General features: G+C 38.5%; 1 protein-coding gene across 7 annotated transcripts in view; it reads right to left on the minus strand.

The window, feature by feature from the left end:
• The window catches only part of LOC121733105 (titin), a 74,868-nt gene that overhangs the window by 37,523 nt on the left and 23,265 nt on the right, over positions 1-14,080 (minus strand). For 6 of the 7 annotated variants that reach the window (XM_042123250.1, XM_042123257.1, XM_042123252.1 and 3 more), the window contains exons 2-4: positions 1,005-1,059; positions 632-746; positions 22-147 (exon numbers count right to left, since the gene is read on the minus strand). In XM_042123250.1, the coding sequence (XP_041979184.1) occupies positions 22-147; positions 632-746; positions 1,005-1,058 (295 nt within the window). In that variant the 5' untranslated portion in view covers position 1,059. The remainder of the gene's footprint in view (positions 1-21; positions 148-631; positions 747-1,004; positions 1,060-14,080) is intronic. The other variant, XM_042123251.1, reaches the window with a different exon arrangement.

The raw sequence follows: 14,080 nt of genomic DNA on the forward strand, positions 1-14,080 counted from the left end.
CCCAATTCAGTCGGTAGGCACCTTGGCCGCGGTAGGAAAACTCCTTGGGCGGGGAGCCTGCGTCGCGCACCTCCTTGCTCTTGATGGATTGGAAGCTCTGGTCGGCGAACGACTTGACGTGATCTTGAGTCGATGTAAATTCATAACCTGCCGAAGGGGACCATTGAATTCTAACAATAATTAAAATAACAATGTTTCTAAATTACACAGAAAGAAAAACTTTCAATGAAGCTGTCATATTTATAACGTACTCGTTTTTAGTAAAGCCCGTCACAGACTTAGCTATAATATATTAATGTATTTATAGCTCGGCATATTAATATATATTTTCTATACTAATTTCGCGTGACCACACACTCAGCTATAATATATATTTCTGTGGCATGTGGATTTAGTATAGAAAATATGTCTAGCTATAAATATATTAATATATGTATATTATAGCTTAAGTCTGTGACGGGCTTAAGGCTTCTCACAGACGAACGGCACTAGTCAAAGGTAGCCGACAAGTGTCGACAGCTGCCGTTAGTTTGTGAGAGCGCTAATACTTCTAGTTTTAAATAAATAATTAATAAATAATACTTCTAATTTTCTACGTGGGCTGACTGAATATTTGAGACGACAAACGCACCTTTTCCTTCAGCGCTGGGCTCCGGCGAGTAGAGGTTGCGCAGTCGCTCCTCGCGCAGCTTGTACATGTGCGTGCGGATCTCCTTCTTGCGGGAGAAGTCCTCGGTCTGTTGCCACTGTGAATGAAATATTGCAAATTCGTTATGCAAACTCTTAGTGGGGCCCCTAGACGATCAATTTTATTGTGCAATATCATTAAAAAAGACCAAATAATATAAAGCGATCATCGTATGTGTAATAGTTCCATTCTTCATTTGCTTACTTCATATTTATCAAATATGTATGTGAATTACGGCAAATATTTCTAGACATAACCGACAAAGTATATTACTTAAACATTAGCTACAGTAATTATTACATTTCAAAAGACTCACCATTCGACGTAAAACGTCTTCGTCGCGTATCAACGAAACGTCGCCTTCGGACATCCTGGAACAGAGAAAATGGCTTTTATTATTCATAATGTAGTAAAAATAGTGTTCCGCCCCGGCTCCACCCGTTGTACCTACATACATTAAGCATAGCCGATTAGCACTACTCAGGGACATCTTAACTACATATTGGTGAAAGAATTTTTGAAATCGGTCCAGTAGATTATCGCGTTCAAGCAAACAAATAAACTCAGCTTTATAATAATAGTTTAAATGTCTGTATTTATGTAGAGACGCGCGTTGCATCCATATCATCCATTATAATCAATTATATACATACACAAGAAAAAAATCCTGACAACTAAATGGTAGTAAATAAATTGAGATGAATTATTTGTAAAAAAATTTCCTTGGTACAATAATTTTGAAAAGAGATAAAAATATATGGGCCGAAAACCAACTCGCATTAAAAAACAAGAGTTTAAGTATCTGTTGCTTTGCAGTAGCTGATGATGCTGCACAAGCCGGGTGATGGTCGTGTCAGATAATCCGGCCATCTGTTCGCAGTCCTCGCGCCTATTTTGTTGGCCGGTGACCATATTAGTCGGCAAGGGCAGCGGGGTTGAGCTACATACGCCATATGGTCAAAACTCGCCGCGCCTTGCTAAGGACGAGAGATATGTCGATAACGCCTAGTCGTTTATGGCAGAAATGGCATTGTTAAACAGTTCTGCCGAGTGCCACATGCTGAACAGGCACGTATAACTTTACGGTCGGCGAAGCTTAAGGTAGCAATTATAGGCACACCAATATCTGAATCTTAATCAGCCAATAGCAACCCTGGGTCTGCAATAGTCTGGGTGTAGCACACCCTTTTTATTTTAGACGTGGGAGAGCCATCACATGCTTTGGCAGGAATGGGCCAGCTCGACCGAAGAAATACCACGTTCTCACAGAAAACCGGCGTGAAACAGCCTGTGTTTCCCTACCCTCCCCTATTACTCTATTCCCTCTTAAAAGGCCGGCAACGCACTTGCAGCTCTTCTGATGCTGCGAGTGTCCATGGGCGACGGAAGTTGCTTTACATCAGGTGACCCGTTTGCTCCCTTATTTCATTAAAAAAAACCCTCTGCTCAGTCCTAATCCCACCAAAAAGTTTCTAAATCGACTGCGTATTCCCCCTCCATATTTGCCAAGAGAACTGAAAGTTGTTTAAAGTTACTTTTGAGTGATTAGGGTAAAATAGGATATCGTTTCCCAATAACTCAACAAAGTAACGTACCCGAATTTCAACGCAATAAACACATTTTAGCCTGATCAAGGTGTAGATTACTAAGCACCTAAAGTTCTAATACGATGACGCAAGTTGACCGCCCAGATAACACCACATACGGACATAATCCTGCGGTTTAGAGGTTGCATCAGCGCTCCTGTATAATGTATTGCCGCAACATGAAACCCTTCTACAGATGAAGCAACACCGCTAGATACCTAAGCAAATTATAGGAAGGCTATAATAGATAAGGAAGACGGAAGTGTGGAAGACAGCAAATTAGTTGTCATTATCTATATATTAATACGTGAGCCAAAAACTTTGTATCCCTTTTGACGAAAAATGGGGAAACGTAGGTGAATGAAATTTTGCACAGTTATAGTTTATATGGTGAAGGAGTGCATCGAGCTAATATTATTTTGAAATTATGCTTTTATCATAAATTTTTTTAACAAATAAAACATTACACACACTAAAACACACACACTAGCAAAATTACAGATTTTTGAGTGACAAGCCTATACATACGAATTATACTCTTTTATTTATGGTTGAAGTCTGTTGACAACAAGGTGACAAATTGAAAATGGATTATAGTTTTTTTTATTGAATCTTAGATGCTTACACGGCCAGTCTGAGATCAGCTGAGTCCCAGAGACAAGTTTAAAAAATATGATAAAGTCAATATATTTTTTTAAAAGGTAGAAGTCCGAATGTCTTTGTAACTAAGGTCGAACTTCGACCATTCGGCGATCTCTAGTATATCCATAGATCGCGGACAGCAGCGTGAAATTGAGATTGCTCATCAAAAATGGAAGGAAACGCAGCGTTCTTTATAAAGAAGTGAGTGGAAAATCAGTAATCAGACGGGTCGGTATTCTTAAATTGTAACACGTTATTGGTAAATATTGTTCACATATTATACCTTTTAGGGCAGCCTTTAGATACATTTTAGGACATACGTAATGATGATCATTCATGAGGATCACTCTCAAAATATCTCACATATTATAATATACCTAGAGGTAATATTATTCTACAAGATATCACACGAGCTCCTCAAGACGTTTTATAATTTCTACGCTTAAACTTACTTTGACTATAATAAAGCACTTTCACAGATGAACCAATAAGTCATCCCAATACCAAACAAACCCATCAAAATATCATTAAAGGTTCACATGACGTGGGTGACCTGAGTCACTGATGGGTTTGGTGAACAATGCGGGTTGACGACCTGCTGACGTCACAGTAACGGGAACCCTTCCTGAAAGATTACTATCAAAATTCTAAAATAAAATGTAGCCAAATATTGGCCCATAGCGGGCTAAAAGCTGGCCTATCAGCTAGAGCTATCAATTATCATCAAAACGTAATGATCTTACTGTTGATGAGTTCTACTTATGTTTACGCGAATTTTGTTTACGTGACCAGTTGACCACCAACATCGGGAATAAGAAAATTGCTGTCTACTTCTGTTTCTGCTGGTGTTGTGACACATTGTATTATGCATAGATATTGCAACTTGCAAGGGATCCTCAGTGATATTTCGTAGTAGCTAAGTATAGGTACCTATCACTACTATACTACGGTACTAACGGTCGTTTCACTATTACTAATTATTCTTTATCTATGTCCCAAATTCAATTGTTTTCGTCAAAAGCACTTTAGTTCGAATTGTTTTGTTGTGCGATATGCTCGGAATTTAGATTTCTTGGCCGCGATGAGTAAAGCCCATTAAAAATGTTGTCAGCACTTAGGAGAGTCTCATAAAGGTATTTGCACAGGCTACTTCATTTTAACTCCAGCAAGGTAAGCTAATTGTTAATTTGTTAGCTTTATGCTGATTAACATAAGGGCGAATTTGTCAAATTGTAAGCTAGTTGAAAAAGTGTTCTTCGTAAGTTATTTGATTTCTTCTTTACGATTTCTTATGTAAACATAAAGCCTATACTGATACTGGTATGGCACGCTGAGAGTTGAATTGGAGTCGGTGTGTTGTGGATCTTTATACAGTCACACCCAAAACAGTAAGGTCAAATTCTGCAGATGACCTTTGACCTTCATTTCGAATATTGTTTCTGAGTGATTGGTTGGAGTCTGGAGGTCTATTAAACTTGGCTTTATATTGCTGTCGTGACAATTTATACTCAATATTATAAATGCCGCAGTGTGTCTGTCTGTTACCTCTTCACGCAAAACCATTGAACGGATTTTGTTGAAATTTGGTATAGAGATACTTTGAGTCCCGGGAAAGGACCGCGGATACTTTTTATCCCAGAAAAATGTACGGTACCCGCGCGATAAACGAATTTTGGCCCAACAGAGTTGCAGGCGTCATATCCAGTACCTACTTAATTAATATAATAAAGAAAACGCAAGTAAGGCTACTAGCAAAGCCAAGTATTATGTCCGCGCTCAAGCGTAAGCATCACTTTTACTTTGTCAATGTCAATTAAGCGCTGACTCATCAGTTCAAGGTCTCGAAGAAAGTCGGCCGGCACAATACCGATATTAGTAGGTACCATCGAAGATTTTTTTTTTTATGAAATAAGGGGGCAAACGAGCAAACGGATCACCTGATGGAAAGCAACTTCTGTCGCCCATGGACACTCGCAGCATCAGAAGAGCTGCAGGTGCGTTGCCGGCCCTTTAAGAGGGAATAGGGTAATAGGGGAGGGTAGGGCAGAGAAGGGAATAGGGGGGGGGGGGTAGGGAAGGGAATAGGGGATCGGGCCTGCGGTAAACTCACTCACTCGGCGAAACACAGCGCAAGCGCTGTTTCACGCCGGTTTTCTGTGAGAACGTGGTATTTCTCCGGTTGAGCCGGCCCATTCGTGCCGAAGCATGGCTCTCCCGTGTATGGAGAGTTGATTTATAGGCAGTTGATCCTACGCGACGTCATTTGGTCGGATTATGTAAACTTAATCGTCATATCTGTCGGCTGGGTTTGACAAAATGCGACCAAAATGCGTATATCCGCCAATATGAATCAACTTCTCTGATATTACTTGGTTCTATGACGATCATTGAGAGAGAATTACACACATTTTAACACGTAAGTATCTAACTGTCGCACTCAGAGTAAAACTTCAATTTAATAAAGAGTGACAGATAATGTATGGGGCTTATGTCAAAATCTTGGCAGTGAAACTTGGACTCTCACTCAAAAGGAGGAAACAAAGCTGTTAGTAGCTGAGAGAAAAATACTGCGCAAGATTCTCGGACCGACGCGGGATGAAGACGGCAGCTGGAGGCCACGGAAAAACCTTGAGATTGAAGAACTTGTGGCAGCGCCCAATATTATCGGGGAATACAAATCTCACCGAATCCGCTGGCTCGGTCACGTAGAAAGAATGAATGATGACCGAGCGGCAAAAAAGTGTATGTGGGGCAAATGACTGGCAAACGACCGGTAGGCCGTCCTAGATACCGCTGGAGGGATGAGGTAGAAAAGGACCTGAAGGCGTTACGAGCCGAATCATGGCAAGATGTCGCACAGGCATAGAATACATATTAGGCACAGGATCGGAAGAAATGGCGTGTGCTTGTGTCAGAGGCCAAGACTCAATTTGGGTCGCTGCGCCGCAGTAATTAATATTCGTCTTTGAGGCTAGTGAATGAAGCTTAGAACTGAGTTTAGGATTTTAAATTAAAAAAAATGTGGATGTATACATCCAGATAGTTTAGCAAGATGATGAAATAGATAAGTTACTATTTAAATTATAAGGAAAAAAACTAGTAGTTAATTGCCCTTATGATAAATGTAAGTTATCCTGTTCAGCCACTTGCGTCTTCATTTCGATCTAATCATTGGGAGAAAATTACTTACACACATTTTGGTTAACGGTCACACTTTCACTCATAAGAATAACAATTAGTGCTCTTTTACTTTTGTATTCGAAAAGTAACTTATAAATTTTATGTGGTGTAGATAATTTTAGTACAAGTTATGAGTTAAAACCAAGAAGATGTCATGCTTTGGCCACCGATGGCTTTCTCGCCTTCAACATGTTGCATTCATTGCAAAAATAAAATTGTTTTAATTAGATAAATAACACGAATTAAAAAATTAATTTCATGGTCTCATGGATTTACAAGGTGTAACAAAACTAAGTGACTTTAGGGTGCGTATGGGTCTCCTGTAAAATTTCACTGTGAAAGTATCAGCGCTAAATGAGCAAAATTTTTTTTACTTTTGTATGGGGAAACTCGTGACCCTAGAGCGCTTTGCCCATACAAATTGTAAAAAAATTGCTCTTTCCTACTATCCTGCGATATTTTTGGTCAAGCGCGAAAAAGTTACGAGCAGACAAAACGAGCTCTAGCATTTTTAATACACGAACTTATAAGTACCAAAGCAATGACATTCAGCGGACAGCCACGTTTAAAAACATACAAACATATGGACATACAAAACATCAAAAGCTCAAGTCACGAAGCTTCGGTTTCGCTTTCGCCACGTTTTGGTATGAGCTTGAGGCTAGAGGCGATTGTGATGCCAGGCAGTCGTCTCCCGCACCGGATACAGACATCACAGAGTATCAACACTACATACAGTAGACCATGTTCATACTAGATCGAATCGGTCGCATTACGAGCATGATCTCAGGTAACTTTAGAGCAGGGGTTCCCAAGCTGTGCGCCGTGGAAAGGCAAGAGGGACCTGGGCGCCGCGCCGCGCCGTGAGTCGATCCTCCATTATCCGAAACCACAAATAGTAAAAAATAAAATTATAATATTAATTATACATATAAAGCAGGCAGATGATTAAATATATTTTGGTAATTATTATTTACTTACCTGCTTAACCTAACTATAATCATCAAAGATGTTTATTTAATATGACGTATCTCTTTGTAATAGCTAGGTAGAGTAGGGCGGTGACAAAATATTGTGACGCGTAATTGCGCCGCAGACTGAAAAAGATTGGGAACCCCCTGCTTTAGAGAGCAAAGTTTACGTATTACCTATTTTGTTATCTGTCACAAAGTGCAGTTATCTATTCTATTATTTTAAACCAATATTAGTGAGTAATAAAAAAAAATAAGTACTACACAAACAAATTTTTCAAAATCAAACGAATATCAAACGACAGATGTTTGTAGTTTTGACCAATCATATCGCGTTTTACGTTAACTTTACAGAGGCTGCATCCAAACCGTATCGACATTGTATAAACGCGAATTGAAAAGTGTACCTAAGCATTGGTGTACATGGAATGTGGATAATATCCACATTCCATGTACACCAACCACCTCGAACGCGGGTAAAGTTTACGTAGTCTCTCTGTAGCACGGATTGATTTCAAAAGAACGTCTGAGTTACGCTACTGTTTATATTTGTATTGGGATACGCGTAGAAACGAATGTAAGCGTAGAAACGTATTGTTTACCTAGTTCTCACTTTCCTAAAACAATTCTAATGCAGGCGATGTATCGAATTCGTATTCGAGTGAGCAACATCGGATGTTTTGAAGTTGGAAAGGTACACCGTACACGTAAGTACATCAATATAGCTGCGATCCTCAGCGGAATCCGGATTCTATCAAACAACAATGTGTTGTTGTTTGATAGGATCCGATATATGGTATGGTATATAGGGTATGTTTCGATATACATATGTATAACTAAAATAATAATGAGCTAAGTATATAATAATGTCCAGTATTCTGGAGTCGACTCTATATTATGCCACATAATATAGAGTCGACGCCATGCTGTTGTACATAAATGTCTGATCAGCAGTTCTCAAACTTATTTTGTTGGAGGAACCCTTTGAAAAAATGTCATTTTTGTCGGACCCCCAAAAAAGAATGTTTTGTACGTCTTATTTGAATTAATATGGAATTAATTGTCACCATGGTGGTGTCTGATGAGTGATGACATTTCTAAAAACAATAATTAATTTGTCGCTCGCAGAGCCTTTGTAGAGCCCCAGGGCTCCGCAAAGCATTTTTTAAGAACAGCCGGTGTAGATACGTAATAATATAATACTGCAGTAAATATATTTTTATACATTTTATAAAACCAACCTGACTTGATCTCAACTCATTACTCATGATAAATGATCTATAGAATCTATTACAAATGGACGGTTGTGTAGCAAATTATTATCTCAGAAAACTAATGACTTGATATGTTCAATTAAACAACCATTTGTCAGTATGTTATGTACAATAATAAAATTAAGATAGAAGTATTATGATTTGAATTTTATTAATTCTACTCTTCGATCACTTATTCTACTAGACGGACTTCTACAATACTAGATAACGCCCGCAACTCCGTTGCACCAAAATTCGTTTATCGCGCGGGAACCGTACATTTTTCCGGGATAAAAAGTATCCTATCACCTTTCCCGGGACTCGAAGTATATCCATACCAAATTTCATCAAAAACAGTTGAGTGGTTTGGGCGTGAGGAGGTAACAGACAGACAGACACACTTTCGCATTTATAATATTAGTATGGATACTTTTCGAGGGAGAGATGATTTAATGAACCAGAATAAAAAAAATATACTTTTATTCTGGTTAATTTAATCATATCTCCCTTTTTATTAAGCAAGCAGTTTTGAATATTACAGTTAACTACTCCAAAGTTCCAAAGCCATCTGCCGCCGACCTCTAAATTGTAGATCCTATAATTACTACTGCCTAAAACTCATTTAAGGATTGTGCTAATAACATTGAGTCCTTATTTTCATAACTCTAACCTCGGATCGATTCTCTAATGGCTGCCATACACGATACGGTATACCGGAGAGGTCCACCTGTGCAGGTATGCCTGCGCAGGTAGACCGGAATGTGTGTGGAATATACCTGTGTAGTTTTTTGAGCCTGCGCAGGCGACCGGCGCAAAATCGAGAATCATATTCTTTCGAGTGACAACTGTGCAGGCATACCTGCACACTGCACATGTGACCTCTCCGGTAGACCGAAGTTGTATGGCTTATACGCTACGTTCTACCGGAGGCTAGGTTTTCATATCGTGCAAATTGTATGATAGGTGTTACAAAACAGTGTGCGTAGTTTTTCCAGACTAAGGAAATTGATAGATCAATAAATCGGGCTCGCAACTCTTTAATATTTTTCACTTTTCTTAATTTTTTACAAGTTTGTGCAGTGCCAGGCCCAAGGGCGTCGCCGCATCTGAATGCCTGGTACAGTCGAGAGCATGAAGCGTTACACTTTGGGAGTCTTAATAAGAACGGTTTGAATATCAATATCAATACAGTATTAAACTATATTGGGGCAACCTTGACCAGGCCATACTCCCTTACAAATCGAGTCGAAGATCGGAGCTACGAGAATTGGACCCCAGAGGCCCAGAGGACAGAACCTTCTAGATCGAGTGATTATATCTGCGTGTGTGAAGTCACCTCTTACATTATATCCTTACGCGGATCATTGATGTCATTTTAATGAAACGTAGGAGGCGATAGCGCTTAAATGTAAATGTATACTGAACGAAGGCGTCATGACGGGTTTTTGCTTCGGCACTAATGGGACATACGGTCTAACGGAAAAGCGACGTGAAATAAAATTAGCGCTGTCCGAGTAGTAAAAAGGTATGCGTAAGGTGACCATATAACATTCTTACCAAAGCTGGACATCTAGGCAATCGCACTTGAAAAAACAAAATGTCATCTATTAGGACGTAGAATTCTACCGAGAAAGACAGTGTAGATTATACAATTTAGTAGAAGTTTGCCCATAGACAACATCGACTTAGCAGGACACGGTAACGTGTCGATAAAAGTGTTCCTCTGGCAAAAGATTTCGCCGAACGGGCTCTACCTCTTTAGTGATCTCAGGCCGTTACTATCGAAAACGGCCTGAGCGATTCTATAAGATATTAAAATTTATAAAGAAAAGTGGGACATTTTCCGTCTTACGAGGGACATCGGGACAAAGGGCCTGAAAGCGGGACTGTCCCGCCGAAATCGGGACGAATGGTCAGGTTAGGTGCGGACTGCTAGCTCTACGTTGGCCTAATAGTGGACCGATAACAAGCAATTACGAAATTAAAGAGTTCATAGAACATAATTTTTTTTTTCTAATATTTCCCGTGACTTCGATTGAGTACGCTATAAGCTAATAAGGCAGCTTCTTCATGGTTTCACCCATCAATCCTAATATGAAGAGGGGCCCTAAGTCAACAACCAAGAACTAGATTTAAAACCAAAATTTTGATGAGATTGTATCAAGTCATTGATATCATGACGACCTCTGTGGCTCAGTGGTGAGCGCGTTGGTAGCTCAAACCGGGGGTCGAGGGTTCGAATCCCGCCGACGGAACAAAAAGTTTTCAATGTTCCCGGGTCTGGATGTGTATTAAATATGTGTATGATATAATAAAAATCTTAAATATATGTATAGTATAAAAGTATTAAATATATTTCCGTTGTCTGGTACCTGTAACACAAGTCCTTTAGGTACTTAGCACGGGGCCAGACTGACGTGGTGTGAAGCGTCCATAGATATTATTATCAATCCAAATCAATTTGCATTTTATGCGGATCAACAGCACGTTTCGGTGCTCAGTTGTCCGGTCATTGATTGTCTCGCGTGTTACGGCGTGACGGCCATTGCAGCGTGACGATGGATAAAGCACCAGAAAATTGACGTGACAAACCTTACAACTACAATTAGGGAGAAGGTAACCTATATAATAAAGAGTATATAATTTGGTGAATGGTAAATGGTGAAGTAAAGTTATCTTCGCAATGTAGACTCTACCACAATATCATCAAGTATAATAATTGAAGACGTGAGTGGAAGAATCGAACAAGTAACATTTCGTAACATACCTACGGACAATAACTCATTTTTTCCCTAATTATTTTAATAAAACTTGTAACTTATCTACTTCATAACCTAGATAATATATTTGGCTACACATATCATCCATAGTTTTTCTATTTTAAATAATTTTTCCGGCCCTAAAGCCTCCATTCAAGCAAAAAAACCTGAAGCTTTTTCATGTTACTTACCTTATTCTTCCACTCACATCTTGAATTCTTAGTGTAGATGCCTAGTCCTATATTATTATTGACGAATATTAAAATATATCGCACTAAGTGGGCCCCTAGACGAGCAATTTTATTGCGCAATATCACGTGTTGCGTAATGACCGTCTAGGGTTGATATTGAACATCGCGCGCCTTCAATCCAATTGTCAAATAAACGGTTCAATAAAATTGAAGCCTGATATTGACAATAAAATTGTTCATCTAGGGGTCGGCTAAGTTATATTTTATAATTATGTTTTCTTTGTTAAGTCACTCATATGCGGTACATTTTAATATAACATTCCACATTTACTTGACGTCTGCTAAAGTCCATACAAGATGCGGCTGAGTCAGCGAGCACATCCCAGGGAACTGGTTTGGAACCGGTCTGACTCTAGGTCTAGACCGGACTAGATTATGCAATACACTTGAAGGTTAGTGCATCTAAGTACTCCGTGAATTTAAATTTAGAACATAGTTCTCGATTTCTTAGAAATATTTTAATAAGTTCCTACAGAACCTGAGTAAAAAGGATCATTAAAAAAAAAAAATCGGAGCTATTAGGGACAAACAAACAGAGGTTACTGTATAAGATTTAAAAAACTTAATATGCACTTATCGTTTTACAAATAAAATCGGCCAATTGCGAGTCGGACTGTAAAGCTAGACAGACAGATGGACAGTCATCGGGTCCCATTCTCCCGTTCTCAGTAATAGGGTCCCGTTTTACCCTTTAGGTACGGAACCCTAAAAATGATCCTGGCGATACACTTGACACTACACGGAAGTTGTAGTTGGAACGTGAAGTGTGAATTAATTGCCTAAAACAGTATATTTTACCCTAACAATTTTCGAGTATTTTTAACGTGAGATCCATTTCTCCTAGCTTTCAGACTAGAACCTAGGTCTTATCTTCTCCGTTGGGACATTACTTGTATGGTTATCGTGCACTTATCTACAGACTATAAAAGTATATCCTATGTACCGGTCCCGAGCGTAACTTGAGCTCTCAAGGCAACATTGTTGCTGCCTCAGGATTATCAACCTTAATCCCTTGTCTTAAGGATTTAGACAATTCGTATGATGTATACGGGAGAATTATTGAAGTGAAGTGGGCATTAGTATCGTACAAATTATGGAGATAACTTAGATGGGACATCGCAATAGATTTGCGGCGATGGTTTCTCTGGGAACCTCGGTAAGGAGACTTGAGACAAATGTGTACATGGAGCTTATGAATAATTCCAATACGAAATTGGGAATAAGTTTTACAATGTCTTTAGTAAACATCTACCTAACTAATAATATTAAACAAAGGAATAAGAAAACTAAAATTGCCAGCAGTGAGTAAGCTGATCATAATGAACTATTGCTAAGAATACTCTGTCATGATAACTTTCAAACAAGTTAAAAATAAGATTGAAACCAACCCACCTGTTTAGACTCTACGATGCCACGGGCAGAATAGCATACAGCAGAGAGACAGACACTAGACAGCCCCTATTTTTCTTCGGGGTAAAAAGATCCGCAACATGCCTACAGACAATGATATTCTATGTTACTAACGTAACTAGATTGGAAGTTTACGGTAGCAACGCGTTGCCACTTCGAAGATGCCTGCAGGCATATCTCACATACATAATGACATAACGAATATATGACTTGACATTGTCTTTTGAACAAAAAAGTGGTTACGCATTTCTGAGAATCTTTTGTAAGACATTGCTACTCTAGTATTTTAGAAACTCATTGCCTACAGACGTCATAATATCCTTGTCTATCATAAGACTTTTTAAACGCATTAGATAAGGAATACCATTTTATAAGTAGAGCTTCTGAACACTTAGGGCAACCTTATATTTAGTAAAAGTTGGTACTACTAATATTATATATTCTGTGGTAAAAGGTAGACTTGTATGCTTCCTTTTATGGCATAATTTAAGCCTTGCAACTTTCTCTTACTACATTAAATCATTAACTTTATTGTAATATTGGTCATTATTTTAATTTTAGATCGTAAGAAAGTGTCATGAATAAGGATTACAATTTACAATACCCCTTATACCAGTTTCGGCAGGATTCCTAAAATATGTCAGCCCTTTCACTTATTTAATTCTTCATTAATTAGTAGTTCTATTCCAAAAAGAAAGTTACTTTGTTTTTAAATTTACAAAATGAATATTAATTTACATTATCATAATAGTGTACAACTTCTAATTCTCGCTCGCCTCGTACATTGCTTATTATGACAAGTAATAATTATTACTGTCTTACCTCTTTATACTGTTTATTATTATTGTTTGTGATTCTACTGTAATAGCTTTATTATTATAATGCAATCTGTGGCTGGAGGTTTTAATATCAGCTGGATTTATTTACAATACAATTTACCTTCGAACATAATAATCTGTATTTTAGTGCTCTATAGTTTTATCAGTATACAGTACTATAGCATTGCTGGTGGCAGCGACCACATAGCCTCGGTGGGTATCATAATATTTCCTCCTGTTCTTGCCTATTAAGGCGACGCCTTAATAATTTGGCTGCAGCGATATCGATTTTTCTCAGCAATAACTAAAGCTAAGAAATTACAGTTCATTGTCAGTATTCATCATGTCTTTGTCTTTGAATTACCTATAGCATAATACGATTGATCAACTTTTATAACACAGAATAATCAATCAAAAAGACCTTTGTAAAAAAGGGATTCCTATTTTGCCAACAGAGGAGAGTGATTTAAGCTTCCATACATAGATTGGCTCAAGCATACCTTCAAGCATACACTTTAATTT

This window comes from Aricia agestis, chromosome 13, assembly GCF_905147365.1.
Source record: "Aricia agestis chromosome 13, ilAriAges1.1, whole genome shotgun sequence".
NCBI classification, from domain to species: domain Eukaryota; kingdom Metazoa; phylum Arthropoda; class Insecta; order Lepidoptera; family Lycaenidae; genus Aricia; species Aricia agestis.